This window comes from Acomys minous (genome assembly GCF_964271855.1).
Source record: "Acomys minous genome assembly, chromosome: 16".
Taxonomy (NCBI): domain Eukaryota; kingdom Metazoa; phylum Chordata; class Mammalia; order Rodentia; family Muridae; genus Acomys; species Acomys minous.
The window spans coordinates 86023620-86049412 of NC_140498.1; the positions used below are offsets into that span (position 1 = coordinate 86023620).

At 45.4% G+C, this 25793-nt stretch overlaps 1 protein-coding gene across 3 annotated transcripts; it reads right to left on the reverse strand.

Moving 5' to 3' along the window:
- Positions 1–821: 821 nt before the first annotated feature.
- On the reverse strand, positions 822–24997 carry RNF34 (ring finger protein 34). Of its 3 annotated transcripts, XM_084762719.1 has the most exons (7): positions 24849–24989; positions 16360–16607; positions 12196–12414; positions 9413–9817; positions 5137–5247; positions 4516–4717; positions 822–1771 (listed from the first exon to the last, which is right to left on the reverse strand). In XM_084762719.1, exons 3-7 carry the CDS (start codon positions 12397–12399, stop codon positions 1581–1583), a joined length of 1113 nt encoding a protein of 370 aa, XP_084618845.1. In that variant the 5' UTR covers positions 12400–12414; positions 16360–16607; positions 24849–24989; the 3' UTR covers positions 822–1580. The 3 variants fall into 3 exon arrangements, with proteins under 3 accessions (XP_084618845.1, XP_084618844.1, XP_084618846.1); XM_084762718.1 differs by lacking the exon at positions 16360–16607 and having other exon boundaries at positions 24849–24997; XM_084762720.1 differs by lacking the exons at positions 12196–12414; positions 16360–16607 and having other exon boundaries at positions 24849–24990.
- Between the last annotated feature and the right edge of the window lie 796 nt (positions 24998–25793).

Sequence of the window (25793 nt, forward strand, 5' to 3'; positions counted from 1 at the left end):
TTTAGCCCCTGGTATTCACTATGGGTTTTTTGTTTGTTTGTTTGTTTTGGGTTTTTTTGAGACAAGGTTTCTCTGTGTAGCCTTGTCTGTTCTGGACTAACTTTGTAGACCAGGCTGACCTCTAACTCACAGCCTCCCTGAGTGCTGGGATTAAAGGCATGCGCCACCACCGCCCGGCTGCCCCTGGTATTCACTATGGACTGGCTCCAGGACCCCCGACCACAGATATCAAAATCCATGCATGTTTGAATTACATGCATGGTATAGTATTTATGGCATAACTTGTACACATAACCCTGTGCATTTTACATCAATCATATCCAGATGACTTACAATACCCCATACAATGTAAAGGTGAACTGACTATTGTTCTCAGCTCAGCATGGCCTTTCTGCATAAGCTATTGGTCTCAAGTTTTCATTTGCTATATGCACTGAAAGGGCTGAAAAAGAACACCTCAGTGTTAGATTTGCTGTTGTCTGTCCTCTCCACCATCCCAGTACTGTGGTGTATCATGAGGCTACACGCTCATATATATATATATATATATATATATATATATGTATTGTATATACATATACACTAATTAGCTCCACCCAAGCAAGGCAGTATCTGTTTGGAATGACAGCAAGGACTGGTGGAGAAAACCATAAAGCACCTAACACCTTGTCACAGTAAACACAACTATGGTGAGCAGCAAAGATGGTCTCTGAAGGCGTTCACATCTCTTCTGAAGAGAGGTGCTAGACCAGCATGGTGATGCCTGGTCATGCTATATGCAGTAAGTTTGAAACTTAGGGAGACAACATTAAACTACAGCAGCCTTTTAATCTAATTTTATTCCTAAAGATGAAATTACTAGCAGGTAGCACTAAAAATACACCTTCACTATACAAAACTGTGTAAACTGATTACATATTAATAAAGAACTTCAGCGCGCGCACACACACACACACCCCTAAGGTAGAAGCTAGATGCAGCCTTGCTAGTAAAGCTGTACCTGAACAGAGATGGACATACTTAGTCTAAGGCCCTGGCAGGTGACTATCGAATGTCAATTGTCTCCCAATTATGTTTAAATGCAGAATAGCAACGATGTGGAAACTTACATTCATTAAATATTAGCATTTAAAATACACAGGACTAATCAAATGAACATTCAGAGCAGCTACTGCTCAGTATAGTCCACAGTAGCCCACTCAGGGACAGTGAGTTCACTTCAAAGAGAACGAAAGTTTCAAACATGGGATAAAGGGAGAGTAAGAGACAGGCTGGGCGGCCTCCAGAGAGCAAGGGCCAATACCCACACACTGCACAGTCTGACTTTAGCAGCGAGTGCACAGAGGAGACAAGTGATACAACCCAGCAGAACTTAGGAAGCCATGTGTCCACAGGCAGATGGGCCTACAGCACAGCCCAGGTTTCTTCAACTTAGGGTGAACTTTCTGTCCCCAGTCAGTAATGAAAATAATTTTTAAAAATAGCTTCTGCCTTGGAACAGTAAGTTTCCAGTCCCTTTTGTGCACTGAAATGTTTGGGATAAAGTCACATGAGTGTCCCACTGCAGGGGGGCCTCAATTTCAGGACTTGAAAACATGCACAGCTCGAACCACATATTGCCGGCAGATGGGACACTCACTCATACGTTTGCCACACTTGGTGCAGGTGACCATGTGCCCACATTCCAGCAGGACACAGTCAATAACTGCATCCATGCAGATTCGGCACAGGCTGTCATCTTCCTCATCCTGAAGTTGCATCCGTTCACCATCTGAAAGGAAAGAGAGCTAGGGCTTGCTCTGGACATGGCTGCTGGCCTTGCTGCTCTGCTCACAGCCTAGCAGCCATCTTCTGAGCATCACCACAGGCCTAGTACCACCCCAATACACTACAAGTAGTAGTCTTCAATCTCTACACTTATACTGGATGTGAGGACTATTTCAGGGTTCTGTGAAGAACTATGTGGCATGGGACCAGCTAACAAGTGTTCAATAAGCCGGGCGTGGTAGTGCACACCTGTAATCCCAGCACTGGGGAGGCAGGCGCAGGTGGAGCTCTGTGAATTCAAGTCCAGGAGAGCCAGAGCTATACTGAGAGTCCCTGCCTGTCTCGGGGGTGGGGGTGGGGGTCAGGGAGGGAATTTGTTCAATAAATGCTGGCTCCTTATTTCTGTTTTATGTCATGATATAATAGAAGGGGTTTGTGATAAGGATGTAATCATTCTGTGCTTAGGAGAAACATGCTAGGGATGGAGCTCAACTGGTAGAGTATCTGACTACTTGTGTGACGTCTTGGGTTTGAGTCCCAGCACTGCATAAACCAAGCAGGCACAGTGTACATGCCTATAATCCTGGAGGCAGAAGCAAAAGGATCACAGTTCAAAGTCATCTTCAACTACAGATAAATCCAGGCCAGCCTGGGCTACAGGAAACCTCTTAAATGGGAGGTGAGGGTAGGGGATAAGAAAACATTAAAGGCACACAACTTTAATCCCAGCACTTGGGAGGCAGAGGCAGGCAGATCGATGTGAGTTCAAGGCCAGCCTGGTCTACACAGTGCCTTGCAGAACATCTAGAGCTGTTAACACAGAATGTCTCGAAACAAAACAAAAATCAACCAACCTTACTCATATGGGCCACTCGCTAGTCAGGCCAGAGTAGAAGTTTAGCTCAGTTGTTGAGACATATGGCCATGAATATGGGACCCTCATTTCAGTAAAAGGGACTTTATTCCACTCAAAGGAAGGTTTGAAAAACCACAAATTTGGTAGCAAAAGGTCCCTTGCAACTTGACAACCATCAAAAATCATGTTGCTGCTGGATGGGCCGGGCCTTCCTGGCTCTGTTGCCTAGAAAACTCAGGCACTGAAACAGTGATGGATTTTAAAAGTCAACCTTGGCTGAGACTTGCTTTAAAGCAAAGGATTTAGAGAAATTCCCTTCAGGCAGAGAGGGGTCAATGGGATCAGCCAAGGCTACACAGAGAAACCTTGTCTTGGAAAATCAAAATAAAGTACTATGGGCTGAGACAACAGATAGACAAGACAAATGAGAGACAGTTTTAAATCCTGTGTGGCTGGGTCCTTCCACCTCTTTACAATACATAACTCAGTAGAGCCTGTCTCTTGGGATATTCAATAAGGCTATCTAATATCCAAGTCAATGCTAACACTTAAGTGACTTTAAGCCAGTCAAGTCAGAGAAAACTCAAGCTGCGCTCAAAATAAAAGCAGAGACTGAACTAGTGCTAATGGGCAGTGAGTTAGCTGGAGACACTTGGGAACCATGTGTTTCCATCAAGAGACGCCATGACGTTACACATTCCATCCTACTGCACACACACACAAGCATTACACTTGTGCCATATCCCAGCCAGCAGCCAGGTCTGGGATCGATTATTCCTGGGCCTGCTATGGTGACACTGTCCTAGAAGTAGATGCCCAAAACTATTTTTCCATCTTTAAATGATTCATCAGCAAATGGATGATACCAGTTTTTTGTTTCTGTAAAAACAGCATCTCACACAAGCCTCTAGGTTATTACAGGGATCTGATACCCTTTTCTGGCCTCTGCAGGCAACATACATATGTGATACATATGACCCCACACATATACATATGCAAGTATAGTCAAGATAGCCAAGGTACTGACCTGCTTGAGGGATTAATGAGACAAGTCAGCATTGTTACAGGCAAGGAATCTCATTAGAGTTCTACCAGTCATGTATAAGAAAAACTACACTCAGCAACTGATTGTCTAGTTCACCTGGCAGTGGTTGCCTCAAAGCCCGTGTCAATGTGATAAAATAATTAGCAGCTCTATAAATAGGCTTACATAACTGACTCAGCCACGAAAAAGGTCTACTTCTCCTCTGAAAGAGTAAATTATTTATTTGTGTTATGAGTATCTTATCTGCATGTACGTCTGTGCATGACTGAAATCTCTGGTGCCCACAAAAACCAGAAGAGGCACGGATCCCCTAAATTAGAGTTGCAGAGTAGGCAGCCACTCTGTGGTGCTGAGAACCAACCCTCATACTCTAGTAGAGCAGCTGGCAATTTTTAATTGCTGAGCCATCTCCCCTGCCCCAAATCTTTTTATTTTAATGATTCCTATTTCTAAGGGTCTGTCTGCTGGTCGTGGTGGTGGTACATACCTTGGGTCCTAGCACTCGCTCTGAGTTCGAGGCCTATAGATGCAGGGTCTGACAGCAACTCTCTAGCTTAGCTTCCTGAGTCCTGGGATCACAGGTACGCACAGCCATGCTAGCTAAATTTGCCTTAATTAGGTCAAAACAACCTGATTTCTAAAAAAAACAATAAAGGAGCTGGGTGGTGGTGGCACACGCCATAATCCCAGTACTCAGGGAGACTCAGGCAGGTGGATCTCTGAGTTCAAGGCCAGCCTGATCTAGAACGCAAGTCTAGGGACAGCCAAGGCTACACAGAGAATCCCTCTCAAGAAAAATAAAAAAAGATACTCAGGGGGGAAAAAAATGAAAAAAAAATAAACATACATGACTTTTGGTTTTCTTCATTCTCTTTGTACAATCGGTTGACTTTCTCTACCAGCTCCCATTTTTCACAACAGCCAGAATAGTTGACAAAATTCCGAGCCAGGATTTCCTTCAGCTGGCGCACACTCATCCCCTCTACCTCTTCAAGGCTCGACAGGTCAGACAGTGAGGCTCTCGCTTTCTTCTTAGACAGTCCCGGGTTCTGAAATCAGAACATCTGTTACCCTTGTTTCCCACAAGTCTAAACTGTGTGGCTGATACTGGTCCCCATGGCCCTGGATGCTCTCCTCAGACACCTCAGTTGCCTGAAGTAGTTTGTGTTGTTGTTGGGTTTTGTTTTGTTTGTTTTTTCAAGACAGGGTTTCCCTGTGTAGCCTTGGCTGTTCTAGACTCACTTTGTAGACCAGGCTGGCCTCAAACTCATAGTGATCCGCCTGACTCTGCCTCCCGATTGCTGGGATTAAAGGTGTGCGCTACCTCGCCCGACTGCCTGAAGTGTTTTAACAGTGTCTTACATCTGACTTAGAAGAAACAAACACAATGCTGACCTAGAGGAAATCCAGCTTCTTCCCTTTCTGACATAAGCATTTATCAGGGAAAGCAATTTTAAAGGAAGTTCACCTGTTCCTCCAAGTTTTCTTCTTCTTGTTCATCATCATCATCATCTTCATCATCATCGTCGTCGTCATCATCATCATCATCTGTGTTTGCTGAAGCTATTTCACTCTGTACCTACATACATGACAGACCCAATTAGATTAGTAATCAGTTTTTCTAATTACCAACCTGTACTTTTCTCTAGAGATTAGCTCTCCACTGGTGATCCTCAAGATCACCTTAGGGCTGGGCTGGTGGAGCAAGCACAGCACTCCTTTAATTGCAGCACTTGGAGAGAAAGGCAGGGCATCTCTGAGTAATAAGACAGCCTGCTTTCCATAGTGAGACCCTGCCTTTACATGTCTTTAATCCCAGCACTTGGGAGGCAGAGGCAGGCAGATTGCAGTGAGTTTGAGGTCAGCCTGGTCTAGGGCTGGAGAGATGGCTCAACAGTTAAGACCATTTGCTACTCTGGCAGCGACCTAGATTCAGTTACCAGTGCCTACGTGGCAGACCACAACCATCCACTCCAGTCTAGGGGATCCAGTGCCCTCTTCTGAACTTCACAGGCATCAGGGCACACATGTGATGTACAGACATTCATGCAGGAAAAACGACCATCCACACAAAGTAAAATTGCAATTTAAAAACAACAAAACCCCTCAAAGCCTGGCACATACTGTTTTCTTTGGACCCTGCATGCTGCCTAGCTCTCCCAAGAAGTTGGGCCCTATATAAACTCACCTTCCATAAAATACAAAGTCTTCCTGTGTGAATTTGTAGAAGATATCTGTGTATTAACTGGCTGATCAGGTCCTAAAGCTCAATTACAAAGCCACTAACAATGTGAGGTGACACTGCATCATCAGGACCTGAAAACACCTAGTGAGATGGCTCAACGGGTACAGACCAGCACTTGCCACTGAGCCTAACAACCTGATTTCAACCCATGTTGTGAAAGAGTACTAATATGTTGTTTTCTGAACTCCTCGTGAGCACCACCAAAGCATGAGCACATGCAAATATTCACACATACAAATACCACTAAATAAATCACTTTTTGTTTATTTTTTAAGATTTATTTATTTAGTATGTGTACTGTATTCCGCCTGCATGTCTCCTGCATGCCATAAGGGGACCAGATCTCATTATAGATGGTTGTGAGTCACCATGTAGTCGCTGGGAACTCAGCACCTTTGGAAGAACAGGCAGTGCTCTTAACCTCTGAGCCATCTCTCCAGCTCTTGTTTTTGGTTTGGTTTGGTTTTGGTCTTCGAGACAGGGTTTCTCTGTGTAGCCCTGGCTGTCCTGGACTAACTTTGTAGACCAGGCTGGCCTCGAGCTCAGCGATCCACCTGCTTCTGCCTCTGCCTCTGCCTCCCAAGTGCTGGGATTAAAGGAGTGTGCCATCACCGCCCAGCTTTGTTTTTGTTTTTTTAAGACAAGGTTTCTCTGTGGAACAAGAGCCCTGGCTGTCCTGGACTGGCCTAAAACTCAAAGAGATCTGCCTACCTCTGCCTTCCAAGTGCTGGGATTAAAGGCATGTGCCACCCTACCTGCCATAATCAATTATTTTTTTTAAAATCTCTAAAATCAACAGGTTTTTTTTGTTTGTTTGTTTTGTTTTTTTAGGAAAACAAATTCCTTCCATTTTGGATTATATACATTCTTTCACATATTTTCTTTTTTAAGACAACATTTAGCCTGAAATAGAAAAAAACTCATCTCCTTCCTGCCCCCACATTCCAAATGCTACAATTGTAGGTGTACACCATCACTCTTAATGACATCTTTTGACCATAACATAAAATAGTGTAGGTTGGTTCCAATATCACACATTTCACCCCATAAACACCTCAGTGCCCCCCACATCTCCCCCAGATGGTGTCATATATCCAAAAGTGGTATAAGTCATTGTATCTGTTTATATAATTATGAAAGATTCTCATTTGAGAAAATCCTAACTCTGGTCTTGTCTAAGTCATGCATGTTTGGATAGCAGCTAAACCAATGCTCCTGTCTCTGGTCCCTTGAGTGTTGGGATAAAAGTATTCACTGCCGGCTGGCTGGAGAGATGACTCAGCAGTTAAGAGCAGTGACTGCTCTTCCAAAGGACCTGGGTTCAATTCCCAGCACCCACATGGCAGCTCACAACTCTCTGTAACTCCAAGATCTGACATCCTCAGACAGACATAAATGAAGGCAAAACACCAATGCACATAAAATAAAAGTAAATTAAAAAAAAAAAAAGGATTCATTGCCAGGCTGGAGAGATGGCTCAGAGGTTAAGAGCACTGTCTGCTCTTCCAGAGGTCCTGAGTTCAATTCTCAGCAACCACATGGTGGCTCATAAACATCTATAATGAGATCTGGTGCCCTCTTCTGGCATAGGTGTACATGCAAGCATAGTAAATAAAATCTTTTTTTAAAAAAAGTATTCACTGCCATGCCTTTACTTTTTAAGATTCATTTTTATATTTTATGTGTGACTAGCTAGCTGTCTGCATGCATATCTGTGTACTACACCCGTGCAGTGTCTGAGGAGGACAGAAGAGGGCCTCAGATTCCCCCGAAACTGGAGTGATGGTAGCTTTGAGCAGCAATATGAGTACAGGGAAGCAAATCAGGGTCCTCTAGAAGAGCAGTAAGAGCTCTGGGCTGCTGAGCAATCTCTCCAACCTCCACACTTCTACTTTTTGTTTTTTGCTTTTTGTGGTTTTGCTTATGGAAATGAGGTCTCACAGCCCTGGCTGTTGTGGAGCTCACTCTGTAGACCAGGCTGGCCTCCGACTCAGAGATCCACCTGCCTCACATTCCCACGTGCTGGGAGTAACAGCATGTGCCACTACTACCCAGCATGTGTCTTTTAATAACAAATTTACTCGAAGATAAAATGTCTTAGGGTTTTGGGGTTTTTTGTTTGTTTTGTTTTGTTTTTTGTTTTTTTATGTTTTTTAAATTGAGGCCAGCATTCAAACTTCTGAGTTCATGAGAGTCTTGTTGTGCCTGCCTCTCTAGTTTAGCTGGAGGTACCCAACCATACCCAATTTAACTTAGCATTTTAGAATAATTCATATACAACAAACTATGAGTCATCAGCCGAGCATGTCATTCAACTATGATGTTCGAAAACCTTATTGGGGGGAGCTGGAGAGATGGCTCAGAAGTTAAAGGCACTGACTGCGCTTCCAGAGGTCCTGGGTTCAATTCCCAACTACACAGATCTCGTTATCTCACCTATAATGAGGTCTGATGCTCTCTTCTGGCCTGCAGGTGTACATGCAGACAGAGCACTGCATACATAATAATGTTTTTTAAACTAATTTTGTAACAGCAGATACAGCTCAGTTGTTAGAGTGCTTCTTTACTATACCCAAAGTGTTGGGTTCAATCCCTGGCACCACCTAAAACCAGGCCATAGTGATGCACACTCTGGACCCCTGCACTCCAGAGAGAGCTGAGAAGACTGCAAGTTCAAATGAGGGCTGGCATTAGAGCTCAGGTGGTTACAGTGCTTGCCATTCAAGCACGAGGATGTGAGTTTGGACGTGCAGCACTCACACAGAAAGGGTGAAAAGTCCAGCACTAGAGGCCATGACAGGGACATCCCTGGGACTTCCTGGCCAGCCAAGCCAAATCAGTGAGATCCTGTCTCAAAACGTAAGATAAGCTGGGCATGGTGGAGCACACCTTTAATCCCAGCACTCAGGAGACAGAGGCAGGTGGATCACTGTGAGTTTGAGGCCAGCCCAGTCTACAAAGTGAGTCCAGGATAGCCAAGGCTACACCCCCCCCCCAAAAAAAAACCCCAAAACAAAAAATATACGATGGAGAATAACTGACAAGTAAGGATGTGTATACACACACTCTTACTTTAAGGTCATCCTCAGCTACACAGAAAGCTTGAGGCTAACCCGAGGTAGACACCTTTTCTCAAAATAAATAAATAAAATAAAATAAGAATCACTTCCCTTCATCAAGGCAAAAGGTTACTGAGTTAACTATTGATTGTTTCTGTGGTCCCTGACACTTTCGGTTATTACTCAACAGTTGACTATAAGCTATATAACTACACAAGACAGGAGACCAAGGACAAGGAACTCATGCACTTCTTCAGGTTCCAGGGTCCTGGCACCAAGGCATCATCAGGCGGCTGTGCAGTGCCCGCAGCTGGGGACGGCACTTCTGCTCCACATATGACCCGAGGCTCATCTGGAGTCACCCAGCACTAAAGATCCCAGCCACAGCTGGCTGAGCGTGAGCACACCAGGCTCTTGGGGCCGTCGGTCACATCACCTACCTGTGCCAGAACTTCTGATCTGAAGGTCCCATCTCTGTCCATGAGCTCTCCCTGGAAGGACACAGTAGCAGAGGGGGCTGAATAATTTGAAAAAAACGATTGTGTAAAAAAACTAGAAGTCTGGGACCGTGAGGAATCCAGGCTACTTGAGTCCAGGTCGTCCCCTGAGCCGAGGCCACGGTGGCACAGCACTAGATCTACCAAGTCTTCCTTCTCACGACACGTGTCAGTTGGGATGTTTCTGAGGAGGAGATACTGCCGTAGGTCCTTCACTTTCAGTCGCATCAGCTGAGGGCGCTGGAAGGCCGTCTCTTGTAGGAGGTGACAAGTAGAGCATCTGCGGAGGTTTTCTTGGGAGACTGAGCACAGGGAGCAGAAGTCCTTCTTGCAGTCACAGCAGACATGCTACAGACAGAGCAGACGACACAACACAAACCATTGTGAAAACACCTTCTTTTGCCTTGCATTAAAACTGAAGCTTTGGTTTATGTGCAGTCCCTGTGGCACCGACCGATTTTCACAAAACCAGTCACGCTAGGGCAGCTTAGATTCACACAACTTCAAATACAGCACTTCAAGAAAAATATATGCTCTTGTGTTAATGAATCAAAACGTTTCCACCCCCTGGCACAAACATGCAATTAGCAGAACAGGGCTGACTTGAACCACATGGAACAGAGAGCACAACCACAGCACTCCTCCTCCTGGTCTTCTCCTATGTGGATAATTTCCCCAGCAGAGAAGAGGAAAAAGCTTAATACAAAAAGATAAGAAACCGACTCTCCAACTCAGCCCGGGACACAGAAGACCGCACTAGCGCACAGAGAACTCCGTAGCCAGTGTGGCCCTAATTAAGTCACCTCAGAAGAGAACCTTTGCAGGTGTGCAGGCCTGTAATCCCAGCACTCAGGAAAGCAGAGGCAGGCGGATCACTGTGAGTTCGAGGCCAGCCTGGTCTATAAATCCAGGACAGCCAAGGCTACACAGAGAAACTCTGTCTCAAAAAACAAACAGACAAACAAAACAAGTAAATGTGGTCAGAGGGCTGGAGCTGGCTCAGAATTAACAGTGATCCCTGCTCTTCCACACAGCCTGTGTTTGGTTCCTAGCGTCCATGGACAGCTTACAGAGTTACAGCCTGTAACTCCAAATCCAGGGGGTTTAACACTGTCTTTTGGTTTCTAAGGGCACAAGTGGCACACACACACACATACTTTTTTTTTTTTTTAAGAATATGGTCAGGAGCCAGGTATGATGTCTTATGCTGTCATCTCAGTACTTGGGAGGCTGAGGCAGGACAGCTGGGAATTTAAAGGCAACCTAAAACTGGTTTAATAAAATGATGAAAGAACATGGACAAGGGTGGGCTAAGGAACTATATGGGGGCTGGGAAGGGTAGAGAGGGCACTTTGCTAGCATGCATAATAAGGCCTTAGTCTTCATTACCGGCTTTGCAGGAAAAAATTAGAAACAATTTTTTTTCCAGTTTTTTGAGACAGGGTTTCTCTTGTAGTCCTGGTTGTCCAGGACTCACTTTGTAGACCAGGCTGGCCTCAAACTCACAGAGATCTGCCTACCTCTGCCTCCCAAGTGCTGGGATTACAGGAGTATGCCACCATGCCAGCTAGAAACAAATTTTTAAAAACATGGTACCTTGCTATAATAAATGATCACTTAAAAAAAACTGCACAGCGATTCAATCTCTTGCTTCAAAAACTGAGTGTCACCAGGAATGAGGTTTCAGAAGCAAAGACACCACAGGAAAATGAGCAAGGATGACTCAGAAAATGCAGCACAACTAGGATCTTACTGCACAGTTTTCCAAATGCGGCTAACTTTTTAATTTTTTTATTAAATGAATTCTCTACTCAACATAACCTACAAACAAGAATTATGATCTAAACTGGGTGCACATGGTAAGCACATGCTTTTGATCCCAGCACTCAGGAGGCAGAGGCAGGCGGATCTCTGTAAGTTCAAGCCAGCCTGGTCTACAAAGTGAGTTCCAGGACATTCAAGGGCTACACAGAGCCACCTTGTCTTGAAAAACAAAAAACAAGGGCTGGAGAGATGGCTCAGTGGTTAAGAGCATTGTCTGCAGCTGGATGTGGGAGTGCACGCATTTAATCACAGCACTCAGGAGGCAGAGACAGCTGTGAGTTGGAGGCCAACCTGATATACAAAGGGAGTTCAGGATAGCCAAGGCTACACAGAAAAACCCTGTCTTAAAACAAAACAAAAGAGAGCACTGACTGCTCCTCCAGAGGTCCTGAGTTCAATTCCCAGCAACCACATGGTGGCTCACAACCATCCATAATGTGATCTGATGCCCTCTTCTGGAGTGTAGGTGTACATGCAGATAGAGCACTTCATATACATAACAAATACATTTATAAAAAGGAAGAACAATAAATAAATAAATTTTTGAGCTAGGCAGGGTAGCGCACGTCTGTAATCCAATACTGGCCTACGAAAGCGAGTACATGACAGCCAAGGCTACACAGAGAAACCCTATCTCAAAAAACCAACCTCCAACAACAAAATTACATGTGAGCCAGGCATGGTGGCATAGTCCTGTAATCCCAGCACTTAGGAGGCAGAGGCAGGCAGATCTCTGTGAGTTCGAGGCCAGCCTGGACTACACGGTGAGTCCAGGACACCCAAGGCTACATAGAGAAACCCTGTCTGGAAAACCAAAAAACAAAAGAAACTAAAAAAATACATGTGTTCTACATCTTCCCCACCCTATGTGTTACTTGTTTGCAGCGTTTCATCCAACTCACCTTCTTTCTAAAGACTGAAAATGAAAGTCCACAGGCTTTGCAAACTATATTGGGCCCTTCGGTAGCTGCTGGTGGGTAGGTGGGAAAGTCAGAGCTCGGTGTGAATCTGAATGGGCCAGTGCTTCCTGGAAATCCCGCCTGCTGGCCTCTGACAGCTCCAGTTCCCATGACTTCATTCAGCAGCCCACAGCATGAAGCCCACATAGAAGTAGCACCCGCCTGAAAAAAACCACAAATGCCACCATTTAAAGCCAAGCAGAGGGGCTGGAGAGATGGCTCAGAGGTTACAAACACTGACGGCTCTTCCACCGGACACGGGTTTGACTCCCAGCACCGACAGGTTGCTCACAACCACTCTAGCGGCAGAGGAGCTTCTGTCCTAGAGAACTAGTCACACATGTGACACATAGGTATACATGCAAGCACAACTTCCAAACACAAAAAATACAAAAGCAGAATAAGCCGAGAGTGCTGGCTTACCCTTTAATCACAGCACTACCAGGAGGCAAAGGCAGGTGGATCTCTGTTGAGTTGGAGCCAGCCTGGTCTACATAGTAAGTTCCAGGACAGCCAGAGATATAAGAAAGACCCTGCCTAAATGATAGACAGACAGATGGATGGATAGATGAAAGCCAAGTGGAATGTGACACATTTCAGAGGTAAGTTTTTCTTTAATAATCTTGAGATCACAAGGTATCTCTATCATCACCAACTAAATAAGCTTCAAATTCAGGAGCCGGTAAATATTCCAAAATCTCAAACACTTCTATTTCTAAACATCTCTAATAAGGAACATTCAAGTTACCAAAATTTCAAGTTATTTAGAAAGACAACTTTCTATTTCTTCCAAACAAAAGATAAATGATGAAAGGGGAGAAAAAAATGAAGCCAGAGCCGGGCATGGTGGTGCACATCTTTAATCTCAGCACTTCAGAGGCAGAGACAGGCAGATCTCTGTGAGCTGGAGTCCAGCCTGATCTACAAAGTGAGTTCACGACAACAGCCAAGGCTACATAAGAAACCCTGGGGGGTGAGGGGAGCGGGGCAGTGGTAGTGCCTTAAATCCTGAGGCAGGTGGGTCTACAGAGTGAGTTCCAGGACAGCCAGGGCTACCCAGTCTTTGGGGGTTAAAAAAAACCTGAAACAGTGTCTACAGGCCCAGGCCAACCTCAAATTTGCAATCCTCCTGCCTCAGGTTTCCAAAAATCTGTATGCCACTACACTGACTCTATGTCAGTGAAGTATGTCCTATGTAAGAGACTTGCTAATACTTTTAAAATTTCAGGTTCTACTTGAAATTCAAATTTCTTAGTGTCTGAGTATTTTCCCTGTGAACCTTAGACATGTACTGGATACTACAGGTTTATTTCCCCAGCTATTATTTAACAAAAAGAAATAAAACCACACTATCTTATTAATCCTACTGTCTCACTGGTCATGAGTATAATTTTTATTGTTTAAAAAAAACATTAGGGAGGGCTAGATGGATGGCTCAGAGGGTAAAAGCACTGGCTGCTCTTCCAAAGGTCCTGAGTTCATTCCCAGTAACGATATGGTGGCTCATAACCATCTGTAAAGAAATCTGGTGCTCTCTGTACATGCAGACAGAATATTGTATACATAATAAATAAATAAATAAATCTTTAAAAAAAAATAGGGAGCTGGGCGTGGTGGCCCACACCTTTAATCCTGGCATTTATGAGGCAGAGTTAGGTGGATCTCTGTGAGTTCGAGGCCGGCCTGGTCTACAAAGTGAGTCTGTGACAGCCGGGGCTACATACAGGAGGCAGAGACAGGCAGATCTATGTGAGGGCAAAGCCAGCCTAGGCTACAGAGGGAGTGCTGTCCCTGTCTGGGAGGGAGTGGGGAGAAAAATGTTTGTGGTGGAGAGCTATACATATCCAGCGTCAACCTCTGGCTTCTGCATACACACATAAGTGCTAAAATAAACACAACAAAAAATTAAAAAACTGCCGGGCGTGGTGGCGCACGCCTTTAATCCCAGCACTCGGGAGGCAGAGGCGGGCGGATCGCTGTGAGTTCGAGGCCAGCCTGGTCTACAAAGTGAGTCCAGGACAGCCAAGGCTACAGAGAGACCCTGTCTCGAAAAACCAAAAAAAAAAAAAAAAAAAAAAATTAAAAAACAAACTATATAGTTCTCCTGGAGGGAGCAGAAGACCTATTTGATAAAACAAGTACAATTCCTAGGTAGACAGCATTATTAGAGGATAGCAATACAGTCTCATGCCCTCATGTTTCTATGAAATAACAGGAACTTCCTTTGTATCCTCCAAAAAAAGAAAGCAAGCTAGCTCATCAAAAGAACACTGAGAGCTAAGTAGATGGCTTAGTTGGCGAAATGCTTGCCTACAAGGACAAGAACCTACAAACCTACATTCTTTTTTAAGTATTTATTTATTATTATGCATACAGTGCTGAAAAGGGCATCAGATCACATTATAGATGATTGTGGGCCACCATGTGGTTGCTGGGAATTGAACTCAGGACCTCTGGAAGAGCAATCAGTGCTCTTAACCGCTGAGACATCTCTCCAGCCCCAAGACCCTACATTCTACACCAAGAACCTACCAAAAAAAAAAAAAAAAAAAAAAAGGCCAGGTGAGGACATGGGGCCCAAGCCCATCATCTCAGCCACTAGGAAGCAGACATAAGAGGATTGAGCCAGAGTCATTCTTGTCTATCTAGTACATTTAGGACAGTTCAGGGCCTTGTCTCAAACAGTAAATAAACAACAACTATATAGTCAAAAGGCCAGGCATGTGGTGAGTCTGTAACCCCAGCACTAGGAAGAAGACAAGACAGGTAGTTCCCTGGAGCTTGCTAGCCAGTCAGCCTAGCCTTCTTGACAGTTTTGAGGTCACAAAGTGTCATTGTCACTGTTTTCTTGCTGTGAAGAGACACCATGAGCACAGAACTCTTATGAAAGAATGCATTTAACTGGAGGCTTGCTTACAGTGTAATCCATTATCATCATGAGGGAAGCATGGTGGCGTGCAGGCAGCTGCTGGAGGAGGGAGAGCCACAGCCAGATCCATAGGCAGTGAGCGACTCTGAACTTGGCACGAAGCCCCAATGCCCACCCCCCACCCCGCAACACATTTCTTCCAACAAAACCACACCTAATCCTTACAAATAGTGTCACTCCCTGATGACTGAGCATTCAAATATATAAGCCTATGGGGTTTAACCTTATACACACAGAGAAACACACACACGGAGAGCAGAGAAAGACAGCCTTTAAATTTCCTTAAGTATTTTTTTTTTTTATATAAAAACAAAAAAATCCCAGTAGCTTCCCAGGCAAAAATGTGTTGCTGTAACCCTACTTAGTACAATGCAGATCTATATAACTATTTTCAGCCACAGACCATAGCAGACGGAATGAAAACACAGTGAAAAATCTAGGCTGCAGCTTCATTAGAATCTGTGGACTTGGTCAACTGTGTCCAATAAGAAAATAGTTTTCCTGCAGTGAGAGAATGCTGTTGTCAGTATAGGAAGGGTCAACCCACACTGCTCCTTTTCTGAGCACGGCATCTGCATTCTTCCAACCTACTTAACAGTTCAGAGTTCAAACAGGTCTGTCTGTATGTACTCACTAGTCCTATCTAGGGTATCCTTCGTCATCTCCACCCAGAGTACATGAAAAACGTAATTTCCACTTGTGTAGTAAGCCCTGTGTGCCACCCCAGAGCTGACCTCCCTGTCCTTGGAAGCAGGTAGTTTTAGTTCCCCACCTCTGTGGCTGCTCTAACTGCCACTTGCTATCTAATTGCCTTGACCTGTGAAACTGACGCAGACCATGGTTCTCGGCATGGTAGACTCACCACAAAGCCTTAAAAATTACTCATGCTTAATAACCAGAGCTCAATCCCTGAGACCCACATGGTAGAAGGAGACAATCAACTCCCAAGGTGCCCTCCCATTGCCACACAAGCGCTATGGGATACACATACACAAATAAGCAAATATAATTAAGTTTTTAAAATACTTGGGCCTTCTGATTTTTGCTACTCTAGAGAACAGTTTGGGTAACAATCAAAATAAATTTTTTTTTTCTCAAGACAGGGTCTCTGTGTGTAGCCTTGGCTGTCCTAGACTCACTTTGCAGACCTGGCCTCGAACTCACAGAGATCCACCTACCTCTGCCTCCCGAGTGCTGGGATTAAAGGGACTAAAGATGGAGTCTCTCTATGTAGCCCTGGCTGTCCTGGAGCTCACTCTGTAGACCAGACTGGCCTTGAACTCAGAGATCCACCTGTCTCTGAGTGCTGGATTCAAGGTGTGTGCCGTCAGCCTGGAGCTACTCCCAACTTTTACTTCCTAACAAACGTCTCCGTTTTCACATGTGAAATCTCCAACACTGGGAAAACAGTCACTGATAGTCCAATCTGTCAAAAAAAAGAAGCCACTGTTAAATATTAATTTTAGGTCAACAAGACAACCCAAGAGAGTGAAAGCATTGGCCACGCGCGTTTGATGACCTGGGCTTGATCCCCTGACTGAAGTAAAGGCGGCAGAGGACCAGTTCCACAGAAGCTGCCCTTGGAGCTTCCCCACTCTAAGATGGTGCCTCACAGGCATTCCCGCCTAGGACCCACATGCACACACCAGACAGGCAGGTGGAGCTAAGAGTTTAAAACCAGTCTGGTCTACATAGCAAGATTCCAGGCCAGCCAAGGCTCCGTTGTAAAGCACTGTCTCAAAAACAAAACAAAACGAAACAAAATACCTACTTTTGTCCTTCACTCTCAATTTAAGGGCTGGAAAGATGGCTCAGTCGTTAAGAAACTGAATATTCTTTCAGATGATCTGAGTTCAATTCCCATCACCCACAAGCAGCTACCAACCATCTCTAACAGACACACACACACACACACACACAGACAAACTGTTTATTTGGAGACAGGCGCTCTCTATGTAAACCAGGCTGGACTGGAACTCAGAGATTTACTTGCCTCTGCTTCCCATGTTGTGGGATTAACAGTACATGTCACCAAGCCCTGACTAAATAAAATAATTTTTTAAAAAAGGAAGGAAGGAAAAGGAAAGAGCTTGGAGTTGGAGGGACAGTTCAGGGGTTAAGACCACTTGCTGCTCTTACAGAGGACTAGATTTGGTTCCTAGCACCTACATGACAGCTCACAACCATCCAAAACTCCAGTCCCAAGGGATTCAATGCTCTCCCATTTGATCTCTGTGGGCATCAGTCATGCACACAGCACATACATACATGTAGGCAAAACACCCAAACATAAAGTTATAAAAAAACAAAGCCTCAGAGATCTAAACTCCAATTCTTTCTTTTCCCCTATCTTTTGAGATCTGGTTAGTCGCATATATCCCTTTCTTTTCCTTTTATTTGTTGCTCCTATTCTGGTGATGAGTTTGGAACATCTTTCTTTGCTCCTAGGTTTAAGAACAGCCCACTCCTAAGGACCATGCAGTAGACACACACCCCTGCTCTGCAGTGACCCCACTGATGCTGCTCGGCCTCCTTCTAAAGACCCCTAGGAAGGATGACTTTTTGACATTTGTTCATTAGAAACAAAAAAGTAACTCGGGTGAGGTGACACACAGCTCTAATCTTAGCACTTGGGAGGGTGGAGGCAAAGGTAGAAGTTCAAGGCTAGTGACCGGAAATGGCCCCCCCAGAACCCATGTAAAGGTGATAGGAGAAAACAGGCTCTGTAAGTTGTTCTGACTACAGCATGAACACCCCACTAACAGTAATAAATAAAAAATTAGGAGCTGGAGAGATGGCTCAGTGGTTAAGGGCACTGTCTGTCCTTCCAGAGGACCTGAGTTCAACTCCCAGCAACCACATGGTGGCTCACAACCATCCATGTGATCTGGTGCCCTCTTCTGGTCTGCAGCTGTACATGCAGGAACACATTCATCAGAGCAATGTATAAATAATAAAATAAAAATCTTTTAAAAAATTAAAAAACAAAACAGAAATTATGTCTACTTCAACAAGTAAAGCCATGATTGGAGCTATTATGCCTTGGTTAGGACCACAGTTAAGGGCAGCCCCCTACAGGCCACACCACAAGAGTCGAAGACAAAACAAAGAACCACCATCTTGGTAAAATGACTGAATTGCCTCTGTGAATGTAGTTCAAAATATGAGGTAGTGCAGAGCTAGAGAAGAGGCTCAGGCACACAGCACTTGCTTAGCATGCAAGCACAAGCCCTAAGTCCAACCCAGCTCAGAAACACAACACGAAGAGATAGATGGAAAAAACTAAATCTACACCTGCTAATCCCGAAATCAATGATAGTTGTAGCTTATTTTCTAGCCATCAATGATTATTGTTTGTTTTGGCTTTTGCTCTTTTGAGACAGGGTTTCTCTGTGTAACAGCCCCTGCTGTCCTGGACTGGCTTTCTAGACCAGGTTGGCCTCGAACTCAAGAGATCCTCCTGCCTCTGCCTCCCCAGTGCTAGGATTACAGGCGTCTGTCACCATGCCCAGCCTCATTGATAATTATGGAAAACAACTTTTTACTTCATAATCTAATCCCTTCTGGCTCAATTCTCTTAGACTAAAACTACTTCTGGTAATAAGGGCTGGAAGTTGACACTGTTACTGTCTACAAATAATTTTTAAGAGTGACTGACAGTTTGAAGCACTGCAACACGTGTTTCTACAACAAAACACCAATTCTGTGAGCCTTCTATCAGGTTTCCAGATGCAACTAGTATCTTCAGTCTGCAGCATACATAGCTGCAGTCAACAAAACCAAGAGGAAGGGTATTCTGACTGTTTCTAAGAACACAGACCCCACCTTCTTCCAGTGCCAGTTTTCAAATGACCTCATTGTCTTGTGTGTGTATATATATGTTGTAAACTACACTTAGAATTCATGTAGGGGGAAAAAAACTCTAAAATACTCAAATACAAGTTACCACAAAATTTGGCTTCTGTACTATACTGAATTAGAATGTGATCTCTCTTAATGATTCCATTAAATGTAGTATTAGCCAGCCAGACTACAGGATGTGGTTTCTATGAGGAGCAAATGACAGAAAGAAGGGTAGGGAGAGGTAACGGGTGGAGTTGCTGATGGGCATGAAAACAAAATGATTTAAGTCATTTGCTTTCAATTAAACAAACAGTGAAAATTATGCCACTTCCAAAGAGTCTACTTTGTTGCCATAACTCCAAATAGACTATACTAATATCGCTAATAATGGACGAACCTAATGCTTTCATTTGCAAAAATATTAATTGTTATCAAGAACTGAAAGCAGCACCAAAAGAAGCAGATATAGATTCTCCCCTCCCACGCCCACCTCTATTTTCGGTGTTTTGACAGAGTCTCTACACTGTCCTGACACTCTGTAGACCAGACTGGCCTCAACTCACAGAGATCCACCTGCCTCAGCCTCCTGAGTGCTGGGATTGACTGAAGGCCTCAGCAACTTTGCCTAGCTTGGAATTCTCTACTTCAACCTTGAACTTCCTCAAAAAATCCATCTACTTCAGAGACTACAGGTTTTTGTTATAAATTCTGGACAAATTTCAATTTGCTAAAATTTGAATGTCCTTGTATTGAAAGACTGTTTCGAATCTTAGCAACAAGGATATAAATGAATGCTTTACGGTTTAAATTTGTTAAACTCTCTTACAGAACCGAGGGAAAAGGCAGTATGTATGCAAACTTGAGACTCACTTAAGAGAGGTGAAAAGGGCCCGGAGAGATGCTCAGAGGTTAAGGGCACTGACTGCTCTTCCAGAGGTCCTGAGCTCAATTCCCAGCAACCACATGGTGGCTCACAACCATCCATAATGTGATCTAATGCCCTCTTCTGACCTGTAGGTGTACATGCAGGCAGAGCACTGTATAAATAATAATAAATAAATAATTTAAAAAAAAAAGACGTGAAAAGAATTTTTACTGAAACTGCTGTTTCACAACAAACATGAGGCCAGATTTAGTGCTGACTGCCCAACCATACACTACAACGGCAGAAACCCTGCACCACACAACAGAAGCTGACCTTTTAAACGTAACACTTTCAGGAAAGGCATTGGTCACTTCAATAGTTAAAAAGTTTTAGAGTGTGTGTGTGTGTGTGTGTGTGTGTGTGTGTGTGTGTGTGTGTGTGTGTGTAGGGGGAGGGGAGGAATCAGAGGACAGCTCTGTAAAGTTGGTTTTCTCCCCCCACCTTTCCATGGGTTCCAGGAATCAAACTCTGGTGTTTTGTTTTGTTTCTGAGACAGGGTCTCTCTGTGTAGCCTTAGCTGTCCTGGACTTACTTCCTAGACCAGGCTGGCCTCAAACTCACAGCAATCCACCTGCCTCTGCCTCCCAAGTGCTGGGATTAAAGACATGCACCGCCACACCCAGCAGGAATCAAACTCTGGTCACCAGGTTTGCACAGCAAAAGCTTTCACTGTCTTCTTGCCAACCCTCAAATTAATATACTCCTGCAATAATGTGTGCTCTATGTCACACATGTTGCCTTTCTTTTCCTTTTTTATTTTTTGAGACATAGTCTCAAGTAGACAAGGCTGGCCTTGAATTTGCTATTCAGTGGAGGGCTGTGCCTTGAACGGATCCTCCTGCTTCCACGTACCAAGAGCTAGACTAGGTGAGAGTCACACATGATTGCTAAATAGGCACCTCAGGCCCTTGTCCTGGGTTTCAAACTTAGCAGTGACTTTTGTCTTTTTAAAAATGGAATAAAAGGGAGCTGGAGAGATGGCTTAACAGTTAAGAACACTGGCTGCTCTTCCAGAGGACCTGGGTTCAATTCCCAGCAACCATATAGTAGCTCATAACCATCTGTATGGGGTCTGATACCCGCTACTAACTTTCAGGTGTATGTGCAGACAGACATTCATATAGATAAATAAATATTTTTTAAAAAGTGGAATAAAAATGGAATAGCTGAGAGGGGCATGGTGACACATGCCTTTTGCCCCAGCACTTGGGAGGCAAAGGCAGGTGGATTAGAGTGAGTTCAAGGCCAGCCTGGTCTACAGAGCAAGTCCAGAACAACCAAGGCTACACAGGGAAACCCTGTCTCAAAATACCAAAAACAAAACAACAACAACAAAAAAGGAATCATTGACTAGTTGATTCTTAAAACTATTTTCACCATTTTCTCCTTAGTATCCTAGTGAAAGCCTGTCTCCAAAAAAAAAAAAAAAGGGAAAGAAAGAAAAGGAAGGAAGACAAAGCTGGGCATGGTGCACAAGCCTTAAGTAAGAAGACAGAGATAGGTAGATCTCTGTGAGTTCAAGGCCATCCTGGTCTATAAAGTGAGTCCACGACAGCCAGGGCTACACAGAGAAACCCTGTCTCAAAAAACCAAAAACAAAACAAGACAACAAAAAAACAAAAAGAAAAAAGAGAAAGATAAGAAAGCAAAGAAGGTGCTAGGTTTTAAACCCTGGACAGCCAGGCATGGTAGCACATACCTTTAATCCCAGCACTCGGGAAGCAGAGGCAGGCGGATCACTGTGAGGCCAGCCTGGTCTACAGAGTGAGTCCCAGAAAGCCAAGGCTACACAGAGAGACCCTGTCTCGAAAAAAACCAAAAAAACAAGACAAATAAACCCCCCTAGATAAATGGCTGAAGTGCCTCCTTAGTATATCAAAGTGGACCTGGCTGCCAGGTTCTCCTAGCCTCCCTCAGTCCTTACTTCTTAAAGGATCTTCCTGGCTCACATGCCCTGCCCACTACCCTGAACTCTCAGACCCAGGGGGCTGAGCTGCCCTTCCCTATACAATCCAGCCATTTTGGTTACCCACCCTCTTTGCCCCTTTGGGCCTCTTGGTTGCACACCTGGTCCCCTTCTCTCCCTTCCCCTCCCCACATGGCCCAACCCAGGCTAGCCATGTCCACTTTGAGCACTCCCAGATGTCCTGCCTCTGGCTGTGCTCTCCCTTTTATCTACCGTAAGCTTCTCCTCCACCACACCTGGCAGCAGTCACGTTCTTTCCCTATTTTCTTTTTTCATTTAGAAAGAAAAGAAAAAGAAAGCAGTCGTCTTCCACTTAAACACAAAAACTATTTGTTTTATACAACTCTATTTAAAAATTTGGGCACAGTACCTATCTCCACTGCTCCTTCTGTATCTAGTTTCCTTAATGAATAACAGCTGGTTTGGGATCTCCCAGCAAAGATGGTGGCTTTGAGGACATAAAACTGCTTCCAGAAAGTTTAATAAAGCATTCTAAGTTGCAGGGGCTGTTTAGAACTAAACTGGGACGTAAACAGAGGTTGATGGCTTGGGAGCTAGAAGCACTGGCTGCTCTTCCAGGACCAGGGTTTGATTCCCAGAACCCACAAGGTGTCTCACAACTATCTTTTCCAGAATGTGTGAGGGTGCACGCTCATGGTGCACAGACGTACATGCATTCATACCTATAAAATAAAAAATTTAAAGCAAAACAAAGCCGGGCGGTGATGGCACATATCTTTAATCCCAGCACTTGGGAGGCAAAGGCAGGCGGGTCTCTATGAGTTCAAGGTCAGCCTGATCTACAGAGTGAGTTCCAGGACACCCAGAGCTGTTACACAGAGAAACCCTGTCTCAAAAAAAAAAAACCATAAATACATGCATACATAAATAAATAAACAAACAAATCAAAACAAAAACCTTAGGGGCTAGAGTGATGGATCAGGAGTTAAGAGCACGCTTTGCTTTGCAGAGGACCTGAGCTCAGTTTCTAGCATGGTGGCTTACAACAACTGTTAACTCCAGTTCCGGGAATCTAATGCCACCTTCTGACCTCTGTGAGCACCAGGCATGCAGATGGTACACACACATACATGCAGGCAAAACACTCACACACATAAACCCCAAAACATCTTTCAACAATTTTTCGGTTCACATGTCACCCATTCCAAGCACTCTGGAAGATCACAACACCAGTTCAAGGACAGCCTACATATTCAGTTCCAGGCAAGTCAGAGATACATAGCAAGCCTCTGTCTCAAAACCAAGAAGTTGCCTATCCCAAAATTCTTCTTTGCTTCAGCAGCAAGAGGGCTTAGAGTTTTTGAAATAGAATCTCATGTAATGCAAGCTGGCTTCAAACTTACTATGAAGCCAAAGCCAGCTTTGAACCACTAATTAATTGTCCTGACTCCAGCCTTTACCTCCCAATGCAACATTGAAGGTATTATTTTTCTTGCTTCTGAGGGTTTGTTTGTTTTCACCCACACACCATATATTATTGTGGTTTGTAATGTGGCTACTTGAGATGTATCTCTCTAGAGACTTTTGTTGATGTTTCAGTTTTTTGTTTTGTTTTTGTTTTTGACAGGGTTTCTCTGCATAGTCTTCGCTGTCCGGGACTCATCTGTACATCAGGCTGGCCTCGAACTCACAGCTCTATGCCTGCCTCTGCCTCCTAGAGTGTTGGGATTAAAGGTGTGTGCCACCATGCCTGGCTTGTTGTTTGGCTTTTTCACTTTCTTTGCAGCAAGTGTGGCCCTCAAACTTGCAGCAATCCTCCTGCCTCTGTCTCCTAAAGGCTGATTGCAGACCTGTGCTACCAAGCCTACTTTGTCTTGTCTCTTTTCTCTTAACTAGCAAACTTTCTTTTCTTTTTTCCCTGAGTAGCCCTGGCTGTCCTGGAGCTCACTCTGTAGACCAGGCTGGCCTCAAACTCAGAGATCCTCCTGCCTCTGCCTCCTGAGTGCTGGGATTAAAGACGTCGCCGCTGACATTTTGTGAAGGTCGAGTTACTCCAGCAGCCCAAAGGCAACACGCTTCTTCAACATGATGACTACACCCGTCTCTGTAGAGAAAGGTATCATCTTCTGACTCACGCCACTTGGTTTGATTTGGGCAGAAGAACCAATACCTGAACTAATTGCTGTACAGTCTCCTTAGAACTCTCCGCGATAAAGTTGAGAAAAAAATCATCTCCCCCAAAGTAGGCCAGAATCACACACACACCCTGCCCTTTTCTGAAACTTCTAGCAGTGATGCTCCCACGCTCTCACTCCCACCTGGGAGAAAGGCTGCCAAATTACTTGCTGCGTACCTAGTGGTAATGCACACTAGTCTAGCGCTCTAGGTCATGGCTACAACGTTTAAACCCAATGAAGAACTCCTTGGGGGGCTGGGGGATTTCCACCCACCCCCCCCACACACACACACAAAACCCCTGGCATTTCTAGCTGGGCTACTATGGCCCCAGCCTCATCGCTCCCCGCTGTGCTCTTCTCTCCCTTCTGTCTTGTGATGCACCCCAGTCGTCTGGGTTAGTTCAAGGACTCGGGGAGACAGAGGGCACGGCCATGGGCACAAACACCAACGCCTGAGGGGAGCTCTAGCGGCTTACAAAGCCTGGGACCCCGAGAAGAGCACCGGGCCCCGGAACAGGGCCCAGTGGGCTGCGATAGCAGGGCTACTCGCTTCCTCCTTGCCCAGGCCGCTGGGGGGGGAGGGTGGGGGTGGCGCTGTGGGAGCTCGGGCGGGTCTGCTAACCCGGTCTCTCCGGCTGGAACCGGTCGGGGTTCCACACGCTCCAGGCCCGGCGCCTGCCACAGTGGTGGTCTCTCAGGAACCCCTTGGGAAACCGCTGAGAGGGAGAGAAAAAGAGGCGCTCCGGGTGCCCCAGGAGAGGCGAGGAGAAGCTCCCGGCTCCATCAGACCCTCACCTTCATGGCCGCGACCGCCTCGGCTCGGTCGGCTCTACCTGGGAGCTCAGCACCATAGCAGCCTCTTCACACAACGGACCTGCTTCCTTCTAAGGCTGCGAAAGCTGCGCCTCCCGAGGCAGACTGAGCGTCGCGACGTAAGGGGCGTGGCACGCCCCCGAGAAGACGCCGAGCGGCAGGCAGAGCCCACCAATCCGGAGCAGCCCTTCGGGGGGCCGGTCACCAGAGCCAATGAAACGGTCGGAGGGGGGCGGGGCCTTGGACGCAGTCCTGCGAGCGAAGAGGGGCGGGACTGGGCGGGGCTAGGCGGGGCGTGACGCAGCCGCTCTCAGAGAAGAAGCTGCTGAGGCTGAATTGGCTTCCTATTTTGGGTGGCTAGTTTCTCGGGGCTGTGGTGAGAAACACGGTTGGTTTGAAGGCTTTTGTTCCGAGCAGGGCCTAAGGTTTAACCCATTCTCCGAATGTTCTAGATTCCCACACTGTGAGGTCCTCGGGTCTCCTCAAGGAGAAGCACAAGCACAGGCCAGGGCGAACCACTAAGGTTTATTGAAAACAGCTGGAGAGCCCAAGGCTGTCCAGTTCCAATTGCTCTCTTGTCTGTCGTTATTTTGCTCGTATACGTCTGTTAGTGTGTGTGTTGGGGGCGGGGGGGTTGAAACACGGTTTCTCTGGCTGTCTTGGAACGCTCCTATACACCAGGCTGGCCTTGAACTCACAGCGATCCGCCTGCCTCTGCCTCCTGAGTGTTGGGATTTAAGGGGTGCGCCACCAAACCCAGCGCTTAAGCCTCACTTTTTAACAGATCTGCTTAGATCGGTTATTTGACAGAACACACATACAGCTGGGCACAGTGGCACAGGCCTTTAATGCCAGGACTGGGGAGGCAGACACAGGTGGATTTCTCTGAATTCCAAATCAACTAGTTCTACATAGTCAGACCCTGTC

Bases quoted from the DNA above. Each gene is read 5' to 3' on its own strand.
- RNF34 (XM_084762718.1), bottom strand. The intron at 9,818-12,195 runs GTGAGTTGGATG...CTCTGTCTGTAG, and splicing joins TTTCAGTCTTTAGAAAGAAG to CATGTCTGCTGTGACTGCAA. The intron at 1,772-4,515 runs GTATGTTTATTT...CTTTCCTTTCAG, and splicing joins TGAAGAAAACCAAAAGTCAT to ATGGTGAACGGATGCAACTT.